The 24269-nt window shown below is 49.2% G+C and overlaps 1 protein-coding gene across 1 annotated transcript in view; it reads left to right on the top strand.

Annotated features, from left to right (window-relative positions):
• EDA2R (ectodysplasin A2 receptor) overlaps window positions 1-24269 on the top strand; it is a 251736-nt gene that overhangs the window by 178623 nt on the left and 48844 nt on the right. Inside the window, exon 9 of the mRNA XM_069612516.1 lies at window positions 20692-20740. Within this exon, the coding sequence (XP_069468617.1) occupies window positions 20692-20740 (49 nt within the window). The remainder of the gene's footprint in view (window positions 1-20691; window positions 20741-24269) is intronic.

Here is a 24269-nt window from a genome sequence, read left to right as displayed (position 1 = left end):
CAGACAGCAGAGAATTTGTCAATACATTTTTCCGTGCCTTGCCCAAATATATAATGACCCAGCTCGTGAGAGATTTTCATGAGAAAAGATCTTTAGACTGGGTCATTGAACAGGCTACCCGGATCTATGAGGTGCAGAAGCCCATAGAAAATAAAAGCAATACCCAGAAAAATCCCAAAACCAACAGCACCCCTGCTGCTGCCAAGGTGGCAGAGGTAAAGGTCACCCCCTTTTTGGATTTGGAGATGGGGGGGCCTAAAAACCTACCTGCACCTAATAATTCACAGCCCAGAAGGCCCTCGGGCCAGTCACAGACAGGGAGTCGAGGAGGTAGTCACACAAATGGGGTCCCCCGCTCCCCTGACTATGTAAGTCCCCGCTATAAGGGAAACGGACCAATCCTGGGTTATGTGTGGACTCCTCCAGCCCAAGGGGGGGGGGTCCAGCCAAGCACCTGACCCGGGGAACTTCCCTCCTAACTTCCCCCAGGAGGGCAGAAATTCTCCAAATCCTGAGCAGAACTTTTTCCCCAGGTATCCCAATATCCAGCCCCAAAATCCTCCACCCTTCTTTCCCCAATTCCCTGAGCCCAGACAACCTAATCCAGGAGAGGGGAGGCCAAGGGTGGAGGGGTACCAAAATCTTCCCAACCAGGGGTACTACCAGAGAAGGGATAGCTACCCTTCCCGGGATCAGCCCAGGGGAGAAAATAGAGCCCCGTATCAGCCTGAGCGGGTTTCCCAGTTAGAGCGCCAGGTCCAAAATGTGGCACGGGATCTGGGTCACATACTGAGGGCTCAACAGAACCCTCAGATGAGCATGCCACCGCAGAATGCCCCAAACTCTGGACCTGGTGCTCCAGAACAATGACGAGGGCAGCACCCCGATAACACACCGGTTCCCAGGGAGGAGGCACAAGGGGAAAAGGGGTATAAAGCCTTGGAGGAAGCTTCCTTCTCCAGCATGGGGTCTGGCATGGATTCACATGCTCATGAATATTCCCCGTCGTCAGGCTGGGAATCCTCGGTAAAGAAAAAAAAACCAGTATCAGTTTCGTTTCTGATCTGTCTTTCGTAGTAATAACCAATCACTGGTCTCTGCGTCATACTGACCACAGCCAATGACTGCCCTCTACCTAAGCACTGCCTCTGGCAGCCATCTTCAGATTTTTACCGCACGTTCATGTGTTGGGATCCTCGTGCTATTGCTCTCGAGCGTTAGTGCTATTTTTTCACATTTTTTCTCAAAAAACTTCGTTTTTTCGGTCAAAAGAGCCTCAAGCTCCACCGACTATCCATCCGATCTACGGGACCCGTGTCGGATTCGTCTGCGCCCCTCAAGGGTGAAGATCTCATCGAGCTACGCTTTTGGAGGACTCCAGAAGTTTCTCAGGCCCGGACATGGCCCAGGAGAAGGGAAGCTCGACGCCCGGAAAGCTGTTCAGGATCTGCCCTGGATGCCAGCTGCAGAACGTCTTTAAGGAGGACGAACACTCCTTTTGTCTCTACTGCTTACATGAGGACAAGACGCACGTGGAGAAGGACTGTGCGTTTTGCGGCAATATGTCGGAGCGGACCATGAAGGACCGCCATCAACGTCTCGCCAACTGGCTGGAAGGGAAGAGCCCGTCAGGCGAGAAGAAGAGGAAGAAATCTGAGCGGTCTTCTAAGACCTTTGAGGACGCCCCGGCGACGGGGGTCCAACACAAGGCCAAGCACCGCGAGTCCGCTGGCACCGGGAGCGCCGAACGGTCGGGCTCTACAGGCGCCAGGCAGGGCGCACCCTCCCCGGCACCTTCAGCCACGAGCCAACGCTCTGGGTCGGGTAAGAGGAAGGGCGAGCACCCGGCGAAGCTCCTGGAGAGGCCCGGGTCGAGCTCGAAGGCCCCATCGGAGGGGGAGCGAGGCAGTGTCCCCCCCTCAAGGATAAGGCGGTGAGCGCACCTAAGGTGGTGAAGGCCTTAATCCATCCGGCCAAGCCCTCTATCGATACTGTCGCGGCGGCCCTGGCTCAGCCTGTGGAGGCTACACCAGTGGTGGCGACCTCGGGGCTCAGAGTCTCCCTGCCACCTCGGAGGGAGTCCTCTTTTGTGCCCATCGATAGGACCCCCGTGAAACCCCCGGCGGGGAAGAAAAAGGGGGGGCAGGGCATCGTCGTAGATTCGGCCTCAACCTCAGAGGAAGAGCTGATTGAGGTCTTAAGCCACGGCCTTGGCGTGGAAGAAGACCGGCCCGTCGGGATGGATCCCGACGCAGGTGACGACAACATCGTCGAGGGTGCCGACGGGGCTCCTGATCGCCCGTCGGATTCCCCTCTGCCAGAGCCGCAAGACAACTCGGCGGCCATTTTGTTGGCTATACAGTCCTTATGTTCAGAGATAAGGACGAGACTACCGTTGCCGACGGAGGAACCTCTCCCGTCGGGGGATCCTGAACCGGGACCTTCGGGTGCTCCCCCTCCCAAGAAAAGAAGGATTCACCCTCCACCTCCTTTTCAGCCGTCGCGCCCCATCCAGACCTCCTCCCCGTCCACCCGAGGGGATGATACGGGGACTGACACGGCAGCGATGGGTACGGACAACGAGGTATACGACGAGGATCTACCGTCGTCACCTCCCACCAGGGTTTCTCCGCCCAACGAGATTGGATCGTTCCACTCCATGATCGCCAGGGCATCCGAGCTTTTCCAACTCTGCCCTGAGGAGAAGAAAAAGGAAGGATTCCTTTATCAACGGCGCGAGGCCAAGAGGAAGACGGTCCTCGCGGTGCCTCTACTGGACGACATTTGGGATGAGGGCCTCTCCCTCCTCAAGAACCCTTCCACGACGCCAGCTAGAAGAGACCGGTACGAGAAGAAGTACCGGGTCCCGGACGCGGCCCCCCTGTGCCTCCGGGCGCAGCCTACCCCGGACTCCGTCGTCTCCGCGGCGGCCAGGAAGAAAGCGGGGGGGGGGGGGTGCGGCCTCCACATCGACTTCCCCGCCGGACGGCGAGGGAAAGAAATTGGACGCTATGGGACGCAGGGTCATCTCGTCGGCAGCGACGACGATTAAAGCGGCCAACGCCTTGGCTATCGTGGCCCGCTACGACAGGGAGTTATGGTACAAACTGGCTCCCCTGCTGGACTTCCTACCGGACGACAAGAGGGCGGATGCCCTGAAGATCCTGCAGGAAGGCGAGGTGGCGTCGGACCACGCCATCACTATTGCGACGGACATCGCCGACACTGGGTTTCGCCAGTTGGGCAACGGCGTGTGCCTTAGGCGGCGTGGATGGCTCAAGGCTACGGACTTCCGTCAAGACGTACAGACCAGAGTCCTGGACATGCCGTTCGATGGGAACAACCTGTTTGGGAAAACAGTGGACGATTCCCTTCAGGCCATTAAAGCGGACACTGAGACGGCCCGGGGCCTTGGGGTTCTGCAGCAACGACGGACGCCCTTTCGGAGCAGCGGAGGCAAGGGCGCCTCCAAAGGTTCCGGCGGCGGTTTCTCCACCTACCGTCAAGCGGCCCGCTCGTCGTCTCAGGAGGCCTACAGAGGACGAGGCAAGTCTGGCGGACCCCGCCGTCGTCGCCAAGGAGGTCAAGGCGGCAAAGCCTCGTTGAAACAGGATTGAACCGGCCGTGGGGTCGGGCCCCCACCGAAGCACCCCGGTGGGAGGCCGGCTGGCGAGCTTCGTCAGCGTGTGGGAGTCCATCTCCACCGACCGTTGGGTGCTGGACGCCTTAGCCCGGGGCCACGCGCTCGAGTTTCAAAGAAGGTGCCCGCGCGTCCCCCCCGTGGCCAGGAAAGAGCTTCACGTCCCTCAGCTTCTCCTGGAGGTAAAAGCGATGCTCAGGAAGGGCGTCATCGAACTCGTCCCAAAGAGGCTTCGGGGCTCCGGAGTTTACTCGAGATACTTCCTCGTGAAGAAGAAGACGGGAGGATGGCGCCCCATCCTAGACCTGCGACGTCTGAACAAGTTCATCAAGGCGCAGAAGTTCCGGATGGTCACCCTCCAGCACGTCCTGGGGCAGCTGGAGGAAGGAGACTTCCTGTCGTCGTTGGATTTGGAGGATGCCTACTTCCACATTCCCATCCTAAAGGGGCACCGAAAATTCCTCAGGTTTGTGGTCCAAGGGCGTCACTACCAGTTCAAAGCCCTCCCCTTCGGACTACGGTCGGCACCCAGGATATTCACCAAGTGCCTTGCACCGGTGGCGGCGCAGCTGCGCCGCGAGGGGATCCACGTCTACCCCTACCTGGACGACTGGCTCATCCGAGCCAAGACGAGGTAACTCGCCGTGGAGCACATGGCAAGGACCGTCCAACTTCTCACGGACCTGGGATTCTCCGTGAACTACGCCAAGTCCCACCTGGTACCCGCGCAAAACGCACTGTTTCTGGGAGCGAAGCTCGACACAGTGTCCCTTCTGGCCTCCCCGTCGGAGGAAAGGACCAGGTCCATCCTGGGCAAGGTACAGCGGATGTTGGTTTCCGACGCGGCCAAGGTGAGGTCCATCAAGTCCCTCCTCGGAATGATGTCTTCTTGCATCTACCTCATTCCCATGTGCAGGCTCCGGATGCGCCCGTTGCAGGAGTTCCTGGACGCGCTCTGGATCCAAACGACGGGCGGCTTCGAGGAGAGGATCACACTCGACGAGAGTTTCCGCCGAGCGGTCCGGTGGTGGGGCACCCGCGCGCATCTGACGGCGGGCATGGACTTCCAGACCCCAGACCACCAGGAGACAGTGACCACGGATGCCTCCCTGGAAGGGTGGGGAGCGCTACCGCATATCTGCACGCGAGAGGCCTCTGGCTCCCGACGGAGAAGTCCCTCCATATCAATGTCCTGGAGCTCCGTGCAGTGTTCTGGGCCCTCAGGTCCTTCCTTCCGTCCCTCAAGGGCAAGGTGGTGAGGATCTTCACCGACAACACCACCACCATGTTTTACATCAGGAAACAGGGCGGAACCAGGTCCCCAGCACTGTCCAAGGAGGCGCAGGACCTGTGGCATTGGGCAGTCGCCCAAAGGATGTTTCTGGTGCCGTTTCATCTGGCAGGGATAAAAAACACCATCGCCGACTCACTCAGCAGGGAGCTGCGCTCGTGCCACGAGTGGGAACTACGGCAGGATCTAGTGGATCGCCTCTTCCGACGGTGGGGCACACCACCGATCGACCTGTTTGCGACGGCGACGAACTCCAAGTGCCGGAGGTTCGCCAGCAGGTTTCCCCAGGCGAGGAGCATGGGCGATGCTTTCTCGTTCCCCTGGGAGGGCCTGTTCCTCTACGCGTTCCCTCCTTTGCCACTGCTAATCCGGCTCGTCAACCAGCTCAAGAGGTCACGGTGCAGGATGATCCTCGTCGCACCTGCGTGGCCGAGGCAGATATGGTTCCCGGACCTTCTGGACTTGTCAGCGTCCCCGCCAATCAAGCTGCCGGTGGACGCGGATCTACTCTCCAGGGAAGGAGGCGCCATCCTCCACCACGACCCAAAATCGCTGAACTTGCAGGCCTGGCTCCTGCAGCGCTAGAGTTTGGAGGATACGACATACCGGCCGACTGCAGAGAGGTTCTTGTAAAGGCCAGGGCGTCCTCGACTCTTAAATGCTACGGACACAAATGGAAGAGGTTCTCTGTCTGGTGCCACGCACAGAAGATTAACCCTCTACGGATTACGGCTCCCCAAGTACTGCCGTACCTGCTGACGCTGGCCAAAGCTGGACTGGCACACGCGTCCATCAAGATTCATCTTGCTGCGATCTCCCGATACACCAGAACCACGGGCCGGACGTCCCTGTGGTCTCATCGTCTGGTGAAAGAGTTCATGAAGGGACTGTTCAGATCGTTCCCGCCGGTGAAGGCGCCGGCCCCGGCGTGGGAGCTCAACGTGGTGCTGACCAAGCTCATGGGACCTCCGTTCGAGCCTCTGCACTCGGCCCCGTTGAAGTTTCTGTCGTGGAAAACAGCGTTTCTTGTGGCCATCACCTCCGCACGACGGGTGGGAGAGATCCAGGCCCTTTCCTGCAAGGCCCCATACTTGACTTTTCACGACACGAGGGTAGTGCTCAGGACGCACCCCTCCTTCATGCCCAAGGTACCGTCGGACTTCCATCTCAACGAACCCTTGGTGTTGCCTGTGTTCTCCCCGTCGCCTTCGTCGCCGGCTGAGAGGACTTTGCACTCGCTGGATGTGGCTAGAGCGCTGAAGTTCTACGTGGACCGCACAAAGTGTTTTCGGAAGACGTCACAACTCTTTGTGAACTTTGGACCTGTCAATCAGGGGAAGGCTCTCTCGAAGGCTTCCATTTCCAGGTGGCTCTCCGGCTGTATCATGTACTGTCATCGGTTGGCAAACCGACCGCTGCCTGGCCGTCCGAGAGCCCACTCCACCAGAGCGATCGCAGCTACCACGGCGTTCCTTTCTGGTGTGCCCCTGCTGGACATATGCAGGGCTGCTACGTGGAGGTCGACGCACACCTTCACGAAATTCTACTGCGTCGATCGGGATTCCAGGGAGGAGTCCAGGGTCGGCCAAGCAGTGCTGCGCAACCTGTTCGCCTGAGGTGAGCCTGGTGAGGAGGTAATATGCTTAATGTTGAGTTTGATGTAATGCTTAATGTTGAGCCTTTGCCACCTCCCGTGGTTGTGCATGTGTGTACTGCTATGTATTCTTTATTCATGAGCATGTGAATCCATGCCAGACCCCATGCTGGAGAAGGAACAAGTTACTTACCTGTAACTGTTGTTCTCCAGCATGGGTCTGGCATGGATTCACATGCGAAACCTCCCGCCTACCCCTCTGCGGCTCTTCACTTGGTCATACTGCCACTTCACGTGCTTCCAAATCTGAAGATGGCTGCCAGAGGCGGTGCTTAGGTAGAGGGCAGTCATTGGCTGTGGTCAGTATGACGCAGAGACCAGTGATTGGTTATTACTACGAAAGACAGATCAGAAACGAAACTGATACTGTTTTTTTTTTCTTTACCGAGGATTCCCAGCCTGACGACGGGGAATATTCATGAGCATGTGAATCCATGCCAGACCCATGCTGGAGAACAACAGTTACAGGTAAGTAACTTGTTCCTTCCCAACTTGTAAACAGCTCCTAGAAAACCAGGAACCGGAAACAAAATCTCCTACCCCTGAAAGCTGGCCTCCCAAGGAGCAGAGGGGGGGTAGGAGAAACAAAGGACCCAAACAGACCCACTTTGTGGAGGAGGTACAGGTCTTCCAATTTGAGGGAGAGGGAGCCTCAGAGGATCCTGGGGAAAGGACCTTCTCATTCAGAGATGGGGGAACTCCTCCCAAGGAAAAATGGGTCCCAAGGGATTCCAATCCAGACTGGGGAGATATGGAGACTGAGCTACCGCCGTCCATCATCTCATCCCAGAACCCACAATACCAAAATCCCCTTGTTCAAACCCATCCTGGTGACTGCCTCCAAGAAGGGGGAGGCGGCCCAGAACCGGAACCAGGGGAACCCACAATGGCTCTGATCTCCAGTTGCCAACTTTTTCTTTCAGATTCCCAAGGCTCTCCACAGAATTCTGCCCAAATCTCTTCGCTAGCAATGTCCAAAACCAGAAAGTTAGCCCACCAGTTGTCCAAAAATGTGCATTATCTGTGCCCCCTTGAGGAGAAGGAGGGAAGATACTATGCCCCGGTACAAGTACAGGGGCAGGGTACAATTTTGGCACTGGTGGACACTGGATCCCAAGCTACCCTTCTGTCCAAAAGGGCCTTTGAGGAACTAAATGCCGGAAGGGGGGAGAATTACTGTATTCCTCTCACCTCTCTTCCTGGACAACTGCAGAACTTTGACGGGAAGGAAATTCCCATTGAGGGGACTGCAGACTTGGACATTAAAATTGGGCGACACAAGGTGAAACACCCGGTCATAGTAGTGACTCCAGAAGGCACCCCTTGTTTACTAGGGAATGACCTCCTGAGAAGGTTGTCACCCCTAATAGATTGTGTAAACAAGGTCCTCTGGACCCAGACTAGCCGACCAATAAAATTAAAACAGAGTGTCAACCATGTTAGTTTAAACGGCACCTGCCACATGGTTGAACAAAAATCTGACCAAGTAGAATTTCACTTCCAGAACAACCAGATTCCAGACGTGACAGTAATCGCAGTAGGACAACAGACTGGTGATGGGGGGTCATCTCTATTTCTGAAAATCAACCTTCCTTCCAGTTTAAAGTGGTACTCCACGCTGGAAGGAAACACTTTGAAATTCTTTCCTAATCCACAATCAGAAACTCCCACTCCTATAGTCCAGAAAGATGTGAAATCAGCTCAGAACCTGGCTGATATTCAGCAAATTGGAGAGCAGTTGTTCATCCCTGTTTCGTTAAATGATGGGAAGGACTCTGTTCTCGCTCGTGTGTGTGTGAACAACGGTAAGAGCTTCATCAGCGAAGCCATGTTCCGCCAACTCCCAAAAGATCCAGCCATTCCCACATTCAAACTGATAAACAAATGGGAAATGGACCTGAAAGCACCCAATTCCAAACATCTCCTGCCAGGTGTATGCTCAAAATCTCCATTGGCAACAAGAGCATAGTCCACAATTGTTGGGTCGTGCGAGACGTCACTGCCGCTTTTTACTTAGGCAGTCACATTCTCAATCGCTTTGCCATTAGTTTGGACCTAATAAACTTCAAAGCTTGGTCCCGATTAGCGGATAATCCCATGGGCTTTGATGATCCAGAAAAAGCATTTAGGTCAGCTCAATTGCTACCTTATGCAGTTGAAATTCAGATTAAAGAGGAAGTCACCATCCCAGAAAGGACCCGACAATTCTCCCTGGAAGTGAAAGTTAAAAGAGGACAATATTTGCAAAACCCTGATGCTTATATTCATCTAAATGCTTCTCTCCAACAGCAAGGGTTGGGGGTAAACCCAACTCCATTAGTCAACATAGAACATGACACCATTCCAATAGAGGTGGATAACAGCGACTTAAAGAGTATTACTCTGGCCGCAGGCACCATTATTGGAATGGCGGTTGATGACCGACATTTTTCCATTGATCTAGGAAATGAACTGTTAGGACCAATCCCCAAGGACTGTTTTGACAGTGACAGTGAGGACAATACAACACCAGACAGGATTTTTACCCGGCATGGGGGGAACTTCCTGGTGTACACTTCCTGCCCCTATGGTAAGGAAGATGTGACTTGTGACTTCAGGAGGGATGAGGTGATTTTCCAGGTCCATGAGGGCTGCCTTTCCCACCTGAAGCCTCCAGTCCAAATCAGCACTCTGACCAGGGACTTCTCCACCCAGCTGGAGGAGGCCGCTGAGATAGCCTTACCAGAAGTCTTTCCAGGTTTCAGGCAGATGGTGGAAGAGAGAGTCAACCTAGCTGATGCCTGTGTGACTCTGGAACAGAAGCAAAAGTTGAAACAAGTTTTCTTGGATTTCCAAGATCTCTTTGCGGTAGACTCATATGACTGTGGCCGCACCGACATCCACACAACAACAATCCCCACGGACCCTGGCATGACTCCAGTGTTTGTGAAGCAATATCGCTTGCCTCTCGCATCAATGGAGTCCCTTACTGAAATAATTAAGAACCTTGAGTCCGGGGGAATAATCCGTCCAATACACAGCACCTTCAATAATCCGGTGCTGGGAATATTGAAGCCAAACGGCCAGTGGAGACTCTGCACCGACCTTAGGGAGCTCAACGAACGGGTCCATACTTCCCGATGGCCTCTGCCCTACATTGACCAAGGGCTGGCCCATATCCAGGGGTCACAGGTATTCACTGCAATAGACCTGACCAATGGATACTGGACCATGCCTGTCAGTAGGGAGGACCAATACAAACTGGCTTTTACCTTTGGGGGCCAGCGGTACACATGGACCCGGACTCCCTTCGGATACCTCAACTCCGGCAGTGAATTCAACATTTTCCTACACAGGGCCATGCCCGACCTGGGTGCAAGGAGTAACCTGGCTTATGTAGATGATGTCCTCATCAAAAGTTCATCTGTGGAGGAACACATAGCGGAGATCCGTTATGTTCTGACCCAGTTGAGGGCCGCCGGAGCAAAACTTTCCTTTCAGAAAGCACAGTGGTGTAGAACCCGTGTTAATTTCTTGGGGCATGAGGTTACTCCTCAGGGTCTCTGTCCCCAGGAAAAGAAAATGGAAGCACTTCAGAAACTGAAAGACCACACAACTCTGCGGGAACTAAGGAGCCTCCTTGGACTGACTAATTACAGCATAAAGTTCATTGAGGGCTACGCAGAGATCACCAGACCCCTGATTCATCTCCTGAAGGGGGGGGTCAAGTGGGAATGGGGTCCAGAACAAGCCGACGCGGTAAAACAACTCAAGAGAAGCCTCTCACAAGCGCCTTGCCTAGCTTACCCTGTCAGAAACAAGGAGTTCTTCCTGGAGACGGGGTTCTCTAATACGTGCTTGACGGCAGTATTATACCAAAAGCATGACAAGGTCAATAAAGTAATCTCCTATGCGAGCAAAACTTTATCCTCTGTGGAGGAAAAATTCAACGATTGTGAGAAGGCACTCCTGGCAACGGTGTGGGCATTGAAGAATTACCGCCCGTTTATCCAGGGGGAACACATCATAGTGGAGACTCTGCAATATCTCCAAAGTGATAGAATCCGGGCCGGAAATGTGAGTAATTCCCGAATTACTTCCTGGATTCTGTCAATGCAAGGCTTTCCTGTGGAGGTCAGATATGGCCAAAACAAGAAGAGTCCCCTCGCACAAGGTCTGGCTGACTTGCATGATTGTGCCAGAGAAAACTGTCTCGAGGACGAAAGTCTAAAAATCAAGGACAACACGGAGGCATACCTTAATTCCCCACACAAAGTCTTTGAAGAGGACAAGTGTGAGGGAATGCCCACTGTCTATGTGGATGGATGCTCTTACCATGTTGACAACAACGGGGAGAAAGAACTGGTGGCCGGTGTAGGGAATGCATGGGTGAATGAGTCCCCAGAACCCTCCGCTGGATACAAAGTTGGTCCCCGAAGTAGTCAGGTGGCAGAATTGATGGCTGTGCATCAGGCCATCCTCACTGCTGTCCAGCATCAACTCCACGAACTGGTCATAATCACAGATTCGGATTATGTACGCAACGGGTTCGTGGAGCACCTGGTTAATTGGAAAACCAGAGGCATGTTATGTTCTAACAACAAACCCTTGAAACATGGGAAGTTGATCCAAAACATTGATGATCTGGTCACATCGAATGGGATGACCATCTACTGGAAAAAGATCAAGGGTCATTCCAAAGTAGAGGGACCAGACAAAACTGGAAATGACTTAGCTGATCAGCTGGCCAAAACCGGGGCCATCCAAGGGGATCTAATTGAGATTGAGTCCCTGTTGGGGGAAATCAAGCAAGGAGACCCCTGATGCTGATTTGATTACAGCTCAGAAGGGGGATCCAATTATCGGTAGGTTTTACCAACACCTTGAGGACCCTGAGAACTTTCCCCTGACGGATACCGATTACATTGGGAAAGAGGACCTAAGAGTGTTGATGAAATGTCCAAAAATGTTCCGAATCCAAGACGGTTTGCTGGTAAGGAAATCCAAAGCTGGCCACGATCAGTGGGTGGTTCCTACCTCATTCCGAAGCCTGATGTTAAGTCACGCCCATGATGCGGCCATCGCCGGTCATAGGGGGTTTCACACAACACTGGAAATCTTAAGAGAGGTTGCATACTGGCCACACATGGGGCAGGACCTTGACCAATACTTGAAGGGGTGTCTTGTGTGTGCACAATTTCAGCCATCATCCCTCACGCACCGTGCACCCCATCCAAAAGAGGGGGATGACACTGCCATGGTCAGATTTGCAAATCGACTTTGTAGGCCCTGTGATTCGCTCGTCTAGAGGAAACAAGTACATGTTGACCGTTACATGCTTGTTTACCAAGTGGGTGGAATGTCTCCCAGCCCCAAATTGCAAGGCAGAAACAGCAGCTGCCCTGATGATTAACCACATCTTTTCCCGTTTTGGTCTACCTCAAAGGATTGAGTCAGACTGGGGTAGCCACTTCACCAGTGAAGTAATGACAAAGATGTGGGAGATACTGGGGGTCAAGAGAAAGCTACACATTGCTTACAGGCCAGCTTTTTCTGGGGCAGTACAGAGATATAACCGAACCATTGTGAGCATATTCTGGGCCAAGTTGGGATATCCGATTACCTCTGGTCCTAATGGCCATCAGATCTACCCCTTCATCTGCAACCAAAATGTCACCATTCGAGTTGATGACTGGACGCAAGATGGTGCTTCCGCAGCATGTGCTCTACAGGACCCAAGAGCAGACACTAATAAATGCCTCCACAACTCATGAGTATGTGGAGAATTTAAAGAAACACCTTCAACATGCTTTTGCCTATGCTCAGCGGAATCTAGAAAGATCAGCTGAGAGTATGAAGACCCACTATGACCTGAAAACTTCCAGGAAGGAATATCAGGTGGGGGACCGGGTCTATTTATACAATTTCCAAAGGAACCAGGCCAAACAGCGAAAATGTTTGCCTACATGGAAGGGACCGTTTGAGATTATAGACAAGATCTCCCCTGTGGCCTACAAGATCCGCATCCCCAAAGGCGGTTTGGCATAGGGGGAAGACAAGTGGGTCCACATCAACCAGTTGAAGTGTTGCCATCCCAGGCACACTCTGCAACAAATGGAGGAGTCCTCTGCAATCCCAGAGGGTACCGCTCCAGAGTAATTCAATTCCAACCCTAAAATATCCTACATATAACCTATCAAATTCTGTGTTTCTCAAGTTTATGTGTTCCCGTCGCTTAATTTAAAAAAATGTGCATGTTCATATCTGTTGAGTTCTAACATATATATGCCACCCCACTATATCAATGGTGGGGGAGAAATGTCCATGAATAGGTATTGCCGCTCTTCCTTTGTCGTCCTAGGAGAAAGAAAACCTGGAGACTAGCCAAGGAGGACGATCCAGAGACCGGGAGCAGAGACGCAAGGGGTCCGGGGTACCGCCCAAAATTCCCATCAGGACCGGCGAGGAGAACCGATCGATCAGTACTGGATGGAGGAAAAGATGCTGAACTGTGCCCTCTACCGGAAGAAGATGAGGAGAACATCCCAGATCTTGCGAGTTCCATCCGTGAAACAGAATTGCCATCGCAAGAGGGGGGCTTGTGGGATGTTTTTACCCATGCATCCGAGCCCTACCACAAAAACTGTGCAGTACTGGCATGGAAAACATCATGATGGCCAGAACTTCCCAGAAAATGCACAGGGAAATGCATGAAGAATAGGCTGCCACCAATTTTTTCCTATGTTGTGAGCACAGAAGGGCACAGAACCTAAAACCATTGTAAAAGGGGCAATGCTGATTGCCAAAAGCAACCCATAACTGGTGGGAATTCGTTTTCTTCAGGTCAAACATGGCTAATTTATGGGCACAAAATGATTTTACTGCAGAACTACACCAATGCCATTTGTTGAACCTGGACAATATACTTCCATGTAATATCTCTTGTTTGAAATGCTTGAATTCAAGACTGATCCAAAAAAATTGCATGCAGTACCCGCTTTTGACTGAGGGCGGCGCTAGCGGTCTAAACTCTGACAGGGAAACTGCATGTCAGGAGTTGCAGGAGAGGCCTTTACATCAAAGGCTGGGAGTTCATTAAAATCTTAACCACATGCTGTTCCCAGAAGACAATCTGATTTAATTAACAGGCCAAAGGCTGGGAAACCTCTCACCTCCAGAGATTCACACCAGGAGTTAGAATCTCACATGACCTCTCGATTGATAGAAGGCAGACTGGCTGGGAGCCTCCTGGAGAGCACACAATAGGCTCTTGCACTTGAATAGAATATGTTGATTTTGACTGTTTCCTGTCAACAAAGGCCTGCCTGCCAGAAGACACATGTGATCACTGACCCACCCAAGTCTTGGAGGCGGACTCCAACACTCTGAGAACTGAATTGAAAGCAAAATATTTATTTTACAGAAACACTGATAACTCTTTGTAATCAAATGACAGGAATGTATAACTTTGAGAGCCTTCATTTAAAAAATGTACCTTTGATTCAAGCCCAAACTCCAATTTGTGTGATGTTCTGGGGCAAAACCCTGCTATTTATGTATACTACAGACTCTGTGTTTAAGCTAGAGACATGGGAATTTACTGGAGTATGTATGGACAGGCCGTGTATATGTGTATAATTTTTAATGAAAAACCAATATTGCAAAACCAGTTAAAAAACGCAAAATGTTGCCGTTTCTGAATTCAAGCTCTTAGAAACATCAGAGTTTGAACAGAGTATACCTCATGTGATACATGATGGGTGCATGTAATTTCAAACCACTGTGCATCTATGAAATATGTCTTTAGGTCAAATATAGATTTGTGGGCAAACTGACCAGGGGAGGATCCTCTGACCCATAAAACCTACAGCATCACCATGACACACATTCCTTCCCCCAATCAAAGCAGTGCGGAAAGCTTGACCAATGGGGAGTTGAGAGAGGGGCTAGCTAGTGATGCTGCACACACACCCACTTTTAAAACACATAAAAAGAGCCACTGGAAGCTAGAGAGGACATTCAATTCCATTTGCTGCGGAGCATGCTAACCGACGACTTCACATCCAGAGATCCTACACTTAGACTTCCAAGCTAAACAGAGACTACAGAACTTTGAACCAAGAAGGCCCACTGCAAGCAAAAGTATTTGTCAGCAGGCCCAAAAATCATTTGCAGACTATTCACAGCCGGACCCAGGTGTTGATTCTGGCCTGAAACCCTGTGCCAGAAGCAGTGCTGTACCCAGAGAAAGCAGAGCAGTATCCAGAACCAGAGGCCAGAGATCCAGAGTGACCCAGACCGCTGTTAGCAGAACCAGAGAGCTGATCCAGATCACTGTGAAGTGCCGAGACCAGAACCGAAGTCCAGTCCAAAACCTGACCAGATCCGTGGCGAGGCCTAATTCAAAAATATATTGTGAGTACCTAGCAGAACTGTGCAGAACCAATCTCTTAGTTAAAATAATCTAATCCAAACTATTTTAATCTAACCAGAACTGCCTCCTAACTGTCACCTGTCATTTTCTAGCTGCAAGCTGTAACCTGTCGCTTTGAACTTTTAAAATTTCAAATCTGAAAAACTACCTTTATTTAATCGTCCGTATCTCTGGAACCGTTTCTGTTAGGAACTTGGTTTAACTTTCCTTCTAAAGCTTAGAATCGCAGCTTTTCAACAGGCTTAGAACCGACCTGCTACTCCTTATACTTTTGCCGTAATCACGATTCTCGCACTCGTGAATTTTGCCGCGATTTGCGATTTGGCCCGATTTCTTTACTTGTAAAAAGATAGCTGCTTTTGCCTGAACTGCTAAATTTCGTTTGCCTCTTAAGAACCATCCCTGAATCATTGCTAGAGTGAGCCTGGACTAATATTAACTAGATACCACTCACCCTGAACCTCGTGAAGGGAATTAAAAGCATTTTCAGCATATTTCTCACTGCATTGTCATCATATTCAAAGCCTTTTGCCTGTGTTTCAAACTTCTGTAGTCTAAGCTTGCTGAATTGAACTGAATTACATTTGATTGCATTCCTAAGAACTGTGTCATCTTCATCTTCATCTCCTTACATTGCATAAAAGGGGGGGTGAATTATCCAAGAAAGTGATTACATTGTCTTTTGCTGAAACCCTATCAAGTTTTTTTTCTGTACTGCATTTTCATTCCACCTTGCATCCATTTGAAACCATAAAAGTATTGTTGCTATCTTATCCATCCTATAACCACTCATCATTGATTATAAAGAAGTGTGCTAGTGCCAGACTATCCATTATTGATTACTGCTCAGATTAAGTGTGATATTCAGTTATTAATTTATTATAAAGTGTGATATATATATATATATATATTGTTTAAATTCTCAAATAAACCTTTTAACTTGCAAAACAGAACTACTTCTTGGCTCAGTGGGGTAAGGGGGGTTCCAAGAGAGGGGTGTTATATAGGGGTAGTCATCCAGAACTCATGAACTGGACATAAAGATATATCAATAAGGGTTTCCATTCAGTATTCCAGACTAGGCATTGACTTAGCTGTAGTGCTGGATTGAATCCTCTTACAAAAGGCAACATTTTAAAATATATATTTACAAATGTTATATACACGGAACACCAGGTAGGGGTTGCAGACAAGGGATGGGCGTTGTTAGTTACAATTCAGTTGATATCATGTGAGTTAATGGTCATTGGCTTTCAGCCACAGGATGGTGTTGGTTCTAAAGTTAAGATAGGACTGATGTATTCTCAGTGTAGGAGACAGGGAGTTCCATAGTTTAGCTGCTTTAACAGGGAAACTATTACCTCCAATCGTGGATAGTTTAAATTTAGGGATGGGCAAGCGGTCCCTGTTTGCTGATCTGGAGGGTCTTGTAGATGTCTGTTTGTGGAATCGCTCTGAGAGGTAGATAGGGGCGCCGTTATTAAGAGATTTATGGGTAAGCCTCAAAGTTTTTAGAAGGATTTTGTCATTGGTTAGGAGCCAGTTATTCTGTCGTCTACTCTCATAGATGTGGTTTCTTTTGGAGATGCCTAGTGCCGCTCTAAGGGCATTGTTTTGTAGGGTTTGGATTCTTCTAATGATGGATTTGTTGGAACCTATGTACAGGGCGTTGCAATACTCCATGCGGGACAGGATGAGTGCTCTGGCCAGGATGGTAGAACTGTTATTGGAGAGAAATGGCTTACCTGTTCTTATAAGTTTGCACGTATAGACCGTAGAGGATGCTAGCGCGTTGACCTGTTTGGAGAATGAGAGCGTAGAATCGAGATCAAACCTAATGTTTTTACCTCCTGTGCTACCTTAATTTGGTTGCCGTTGATTATGAATGAGGAGTAGTCAGCTCCCAGTTTTTTTAAGTTAGGACGGGTACCCAGGATGATGAGTTCTGTTTTATCATCATTCAGGCATAGACCATGCGTGGCCATCCATGCCTGGATGATGTTGTACACTCTGTTCACCAAGGCCAAATCCGTGTCATAATCCCCTGAAAGTGGGATGAGGATCTGGGTATCAGATAGTTGGCTCTTGCCCCATTTGGGGTACTGTATCAGATTTAGGTCAGTCCTGTGTATCACAGCTGGGCTCCTCATGGGCCCTGATTTCTATCTATCGTGGAGCTGATGCGTCCTCGGTCTGTTGGACCCTAGATTGGGCAAGAGCCAACTACAAATCTACTTTTTCAACAACAAGAATTGCGAGGTATCCAGGAAAAACCCCCCAAGACTATCATAATAAGTCAAGACTAATTAGACAGGTACTGGGGAGGGAGAGGGAGGAGAAGACAAGGAGGGAAGGGGGAGACAGACAAGCTGTTATCAGAGGTCGAGGGACAAATGATAAGAGGAAGTGCTAGTGGACATAAAATATGTGGGTGGGAGTGGGGGGCAGGGAGGCAGCGAGAGATAGGTGGCTACGATTACTATGCCTGATGGCAATTGGGGTAGTGCCAGACTTTAACAAGAAAAAGGGGACGGAGCAAGGAGGCTATGAAAGACAGGCATCTATGATTACTATGCCTGACGGCAATTGGGGTACAGCTGGAGTTTAACAGAAGGAGGGAAGGGGAGGGCAGGAGGGAAAGAGGGAAAAGATAGGTAAGAAGGGAAAAAGAGGGATGAGGGGGAGGGTGAGGGGCACACAGACACTCATGGGGGCACACAGAACTCATGGGGAGTATGGGGGATGCGCAGACACTCACAGGGGCACACAGACACTCACAGGGGCATGGGGCACACAGAACTCAAGGGGGGCATGGGGCGCAAAGAAACTCACGGGGGATGGGGGCACACAGACACTCACAGGTGCACGGGGGTCCCAGAGACACTCACAGGAGATTGGGTGGCACACAGACACTCAAGGGGGCATGGGGGCACACAGACACCTACGCGTGGGTATGGGGGAACACAGACACTCAAGGGGGCATGGGGGGCACATAGACACTCACGGGGGTGGTGTACCATGGAGGACAGGGGTAGACTGGGACTTTGTTGTGGGCCTTCGGTAGTGGTGGCCGGCTCCCGCCTCCCGGTGCTTCGATTGGCTAATGAGCCAAGTGGAACCAATGGGAGGGGGAACAGGGCCAGGCCACAGCAACAGATGAAAGGTGGAAACATGAGGCCATTTTGAAATGGCAACGTACATGGGGCAGGGCTGCAAGATGCCCAAAGAACACACACAAAGGAAGTCAATTTGAAAAAATACTTGTGGAAAATGGAATTCTCGGCGAGCAGCATCATTAAAGCATATTTAAATGCATTTTTTCCCATTTTTTCAATGCGCTGTGATCGCGCCAGCGAGCGCTCCATAATTCATCAAAAGCTTATTAGATCTTGAAGGTGGGGAAGCATGATGAAACAGGTGAAATGCCTCCACAGAGTCCTCAGGTGAAGGGAGAAGGCAGCAGAGAGGAGGCAAGATGAATGAGAGGGCCTCGTGTTGGGCCTTCGGTAGTGGTGTCGGCTCCCGCCTTCCTGGTTGCTTCGATTGGCTAATGCGCCAAGTGCAAACAATGGGCGGGGGGAGCAGGACCAGGCCACATCAACAGATGAAAGGTGGAACAATGAGGCCATTTTGAAATGGCAATGTACATAGGGCAGGGATGCAAGATCTTGAAGGTGGGGAAGCATGATGAGGCAGGTGAAAAGCCTCCACAGAGTCCTCAGGTGAAGGATCAGGCAGCAGGGAGGAGGCCAGATGAATCACCCATACAGACCTTATTCTTTAAATGACATCAAGATGTGTTCATATGCTCCTTTATTCATATGTCCAAATGCATTGCACTAATGTCACAGTCTGGATGTAACCGGATAGCCTCATGATTCCAATGTAGCCCCCGGTGCAGAAGCTTTTGATGTCCTGCTAGCAAAGCTCTCTGGGCTGCAAGTAGGAACTGAAGGTCTCCAGGATGCCTGTAGTTTCAAGCTCCCAGGTCCTACCTTGCATTGTACGCCGGCGGCTCTGTTGAATGACATGGAGGCACCTACTGGCCAAAGGCCAGTACCCTAGGCCAGCACTTCACAGTGTTTGGGCCTCATTCCAAGTGTGGCATCGCGGAAATAAGTGTGCCACTCGCAACGGTGCCGGTGCTTCTGTGTTCCCATTTCCACAGAGTCCAATGGGACTCCATGGGAATGGAGTCCTGCCAAACTCGTAATGAGGCCCAAACGAATAAGGTTGTTGTGGAGGAGAAAAGAGAGAGATATGTTCAAATGAACTATACTGAGCAAACCATGTTTTACAAAATGACAAACATTATTTTATTAGCTCTATAAGTGTCTAAGAGACCAGGAGAGGAGTACAAAAAATGCTGTAGGCCTTACTTAACTTCTAATCACTGCCAACTGCTCAAACATGTTCCAGAGGTGCGCAGCTTGGAACGCTCTCCTGGTTGCTACGTTGTATGGAGGACAATTTTCAGAATGCTTGTCTTTGCATCATATCTAATGTCTTCCTCAGGATGACAGTCTCCTTCTACATGCATAGCCTTAATGGCCGAATGCAAAGGTGGGCTTTCTGAAGTCTTGGGTCACAACCACTTAAAGGGTTCTGGAGTTCTTAGCCTAAAATGTCTCTAGTAAAACTGGTACTAAAACATGCATTGGCAAAGCCCACAGTTTTGGCTTTCTTATAAGTATGGGATAGGAATCTGCCAGGCACAGCTATAATGGCAGTACTTGACCATAAAATGGCAAGAGCTACAACAGGGTGTGCTTACCTGGGCATATGAAAGCAGTGACTGGCAAATGCGCATCTGATACATATATATATATATATATATATATATATATATATATATATATATATATATATATATATATACAGTCTAAACTCTTGGCTTTGTCAATGCTTGTTTTTAAAAGGACATCACTGCAAGGAATACATATAACTCAATGGCTGACGGCACACTTGGTTAAGACATTTTTATGACACCCGCAGTGCATTCACAGCTACAATTAACTCTTTACTCTCTGATCCCTTGACAGGTTGTCAGTGCCAAGATGCCATGTAAAAGGCAGATATGAGTGTTAATGCTGCATAAAAACGAGTGTGGTGTGGCGACTATTTCCTATTTCTCTGCGTGTTGTTTCCTTTATGGATCTCTCTGACTTGCTTTTTCCTACTTCCGACTGTATTTACTGTTCTTTTCATATGTTATAGCCTGCTAGAAAGAAGTGTTGAACGGGGAAAGAGGTGGACGAGGGAAAAGTCGAGAAGGAGATAGAAAGACGGGGACTGATAGTGATGGAATAGAGGGAGAGACTGACAGATGTTTGTGGCCACCAGATGGCAGCAATGCACGGGATTCGCCTAAAGCCCATAATCAATATACCATTTCTTAAACTAGAAATGCCTGATCGAAGCTTCCAAGAATGGGGCGCCTTTTTACACCACTGATGCTCAGTTCCATGTTTTGCATGAGTAGCTCATGTAGTTCGGGTTTTTACTTTGCATTCTGGAACTTGCACTGAACAAGGCTGGATGAGTTGAGAATTTGGGTTATCCAGTATAATCTGTAGGCGCTCACTGTCCATCATAATTTCACAAGATATCTTGGAACTGTTATTGGTGTGATTTAGTGATGCGTGCCATTATTGTTAGGTTTCTCACAGCTGTGTCAATATTTCCTTGTTTAGGTGAACGAGTTTCAGAGCCTGGTGACCAGGATCAGCAACTTAACACAGGGTGAGTAGAACAACAATTTACAAAATATATGGGCAGCGTCCCATGATGCTTTGCGTTCGCAATTCGAATTCCCACAACACAGCGGAACAGGCACTGAATTTAGATAGATTAAATAGGCTGTTTAACATTACGATTGTCATAGCACATAGAAGGCTGTGTGCGCTTCCTCCCCATACTGAATACAGCAGTAAAGGTCTCATGGTGCAAAGTGGCGTTGGTTAAGAAGGCCGCACTAACTGAAGGTGTTCATGTGGGACACTCAGCACCAATGTCCCCTCTCACCTGTTTACTGTTCATTTGCTTGACGCCGTTCTCATGCACAAATGGTTAACAGTCTATTAACAAACAAACCACTAGAGGTCAGGCTTTCTTCAGGTTTGACATGCATATAACTACAGCAAGCAATCTGCTGTTTTGGACGTCACGAAGGGCGTTGTTAGCAGATGTGTGCCTTCTTTAATAGTACTCCTTCTCTGATTATGATGAAAGGATAAACCAACCATGCTAGACTTTGAGCACGCGACCTCAAGGTTGTAAACATGTGTCTGTTGTAGGCACGCTAGCCCACTGAGCAAATTTGATGTTCTGTGATAATGGATGCTTTTGTAAATACTGATAATTTATGTCTCGACATAGTCATGCCTATATCATTACACATGCAACATGTCTGTTAGGCAAGAATTGATGTAGTAACACTGTGTGAGACGACAACACTTGTCTACTTGGTAGTAGGTAACCCCCCTTTTGGTATAGGGCTGTATTACACAAGTTGGTAGTGTGACGGAGCAGCCAAGCCTATCTCAAGAGGGGGAAATATGAACTGTACAGCTGTAGCATTGAAAATCGCAAATACAAGTAACCAATAACACTTATACTCAAGGTTTCAGTTATAAATAGTTATTTATTTAACATCAATTTTTAAATAAGCATTCTTAAAAAGAGCAAGATATGTAACACTGTAAATATACTTTAAGAATACTTTTCAGAATCAGCATAAGTTAGTAGATACTCTTTAAAGATGCTTCATAAACTCTTCTTACACCCGTAGGTGACTTCATTCACAAGGACAGTAATGGCATTTATATATCACTAGATATGCTTTGCAGATTCTGCAGTTGTAGAAAGGAAAGGTTAAAGGAAGGAAAAAGGTTAAACAGGTTCTTAGGGCATGTGAGTATACTTAAATCTTCCAATGAAGTCTCGATAAAACCTTTCCCAGCAATAATAGTATAAAAACAAGTTACCACCTCTGAGGGACAGAAATATCAAAGTCAATGGGCTAGAAGAGTCTGCAGTGAGACAGGACAGCCAAAGTCAATTGGAGCATGTTCTATGGAGCTGAGGTACTTCGTAGATAATAAAAGCCTTGCACAACGTTAGAGAGTTTTGTAGAAATCACTTGTAGGGTCACACATTGCTACACTTGTGAAAATCAGACCTAGAATCAACTCTAGAAAATAGCCAATGCAAGTTTCAACTCGGCTAACGAGACAATGAGGTAAGTACCCCAAGTCTAAACAGTACCTCTTGTTTGTAGTAGAGTTGTCCAGCTGCATTCTGTCCTGTTGCAGCGATGCAGATCCTGTGTTCCTGAGACTCAGTCGTGGGGACAAGAGGGAGGACAGCTGCGGCAGCAATTTGGAGGTCGGCGGCAGCTGCGGGTTCTTTTTGGGCCAGTGGCACTTTGCAGTTTCAGCGCGCAGTAAACAGCAGCACCGCAGATCTTGGATACCGGATGGGCTTCCTTTACTCCTTGTTAGGGGTGTACCGAACTTCGGCTCCAAGTAAGTATTCGGCCAAAATTATTCTAAAAATTAATTATTCGGTTTCAGCCGATGCATTCTTGAAACCACACTGGAAGCCAAAGTTAACACACCATTTTATTTTATTTATTTATTTATTTATTTATTTTAATATTTATATTGCGCCGGTAGCTCGCGAGCCTCGGGGCGCAGAAACAAGGACACGAGAACAGACGGACAGATAGTGATTAGACAGAACGGACGGGACAGTCACATAGAATTAAGCTAACTGAGGTATAGGCAGTGATGGCCGTTTATTTGAAGATGTGGGTTTTTACCTGTTTGCGAAAACGCGAGTAGTTGTTTTCCAGTCTAAGGTGGTCTGGTAGGTTGTTCCAAAGGTTGGCTGCAAGGGTTGGAAAGGCTCTACCTAAGCCACTTTTGAGTTTGTGTGGTGCCGTAGCAATTTTACCAAGTTGGGATGATCTCAGTGTTCTATTAGGAACGTATGGTTTGATCCTAGTTTTTAAGTAGGTTGGAGCCTTTCCGTAGATGCATCTGTGAACACTGGTTAAGGTTTTGAAATGCACCCTATCTTCGATTTTCAGCCAATGAAGCTCCCTTCTGGAGTTGCTGATATGCTCTGTTTTAGTTTTGAGCTTGACAATTCTTACCGCGTTGTTCTGTACAATTTGGTAGCTTTGTAGGCATTGCTTGGAGGCACCCAGGACTAAAGCGTTGCCATAGTCAAGGCGCGACAAGATGGTGGCTCTTGCTATGGTCGCACAATTTTCCTCAGATATGAATGGTCTGATGGCTTTTATTAGGCGGAGGTGGTAAGCACAGTTTTTATTGATGAACTGTACTTGGGCGTCCGCACCCAACAATGCTTCTAGCAGCATACCTAGGGTTTTAACCTTGCTTAGGACCGGAATGGGGGTATCTTTAATGTGGAAGGATGTGTAGGATGAGGGTAGCTTAGCACGAGCAGAGGATGAGCCGAAAATCATGAGTTCCGTTTTTTTTCCGTTTAGGCACATCCAATTGGAGTCCATCCATTGCTCCACGTGGTAGTATATCATGGTAAATTGCTTGCTATCTTTCTGATAATTGCCACTTAGTTCGAATACAAGCTGCGTGTCGTCAGCATAGTTAGTGAAATAGGTGTTTATGTGGTCGAGAACAAGGCATAGGTACTTTAAGAAAAGATTAAACAGTAGGGGGCACGGGATTCAATGAGCTCCTTTTGTAATTGGGTTACACTCTTCTGTGTTCGCATTTGTGTAACCTGGCGGAACATTTTGTAACATGGTATCCATTTAAAAAACATTTAAAAACTGATGTGTTTATCTCTGCATGTGGCAGAACAATTACGGGGCAGTCAAGGAGATTGCGCACATTCATGCCTTGCAGATATCCACAGAGATGCAGCATTGTGCACATATACTTTTCAGCCTTGTTAGCAGAGCAAGCCTGCATTCACTGAAGAGCGTTCAGTAAGTTAACTGCTATTGAAATTCGATAATGCAGCCAGCAACACATGCTTAAGAGGCCACTTCTTTGTACTGACACACAAAGAGATGCCATTAATCATTGCCTGCCCAGCGCCGTTGAGGCGGTGGCTGGTATTAGCTGTCAATGGGCGCACCTGCAGGGGGGCGATAGTCACTGTGAGCACAGTGCCAATGGGGAGCCTGAAGCCCTGAGGTGTTATGCAGTGCAATGAGACTGAGACCAAACTCTCCCCTACCCCCCGGCACAACAACCTCCTGGGGACTCTGATATCC

Source organism: Ambystoma mexicanum, chromosome 5p, assembly GCF_040938575.1.
Source record: "Ambystoma mexicanum isolate Mex_15411 chromosome 5p, UKY_AmexF1_1, whole genome shotgun sequence".
Lineage (NCBI taxonomy): Eukaryota > Metazoa > Chordata > Amphibia > Caudata > Ambystomatidae > Ambystoma > Ambystoma mexicanum.
Note: the sequence above shows the minus strand (reverse complement) of the source record. Positions and strands in the feature narration are given on the sequence as shown.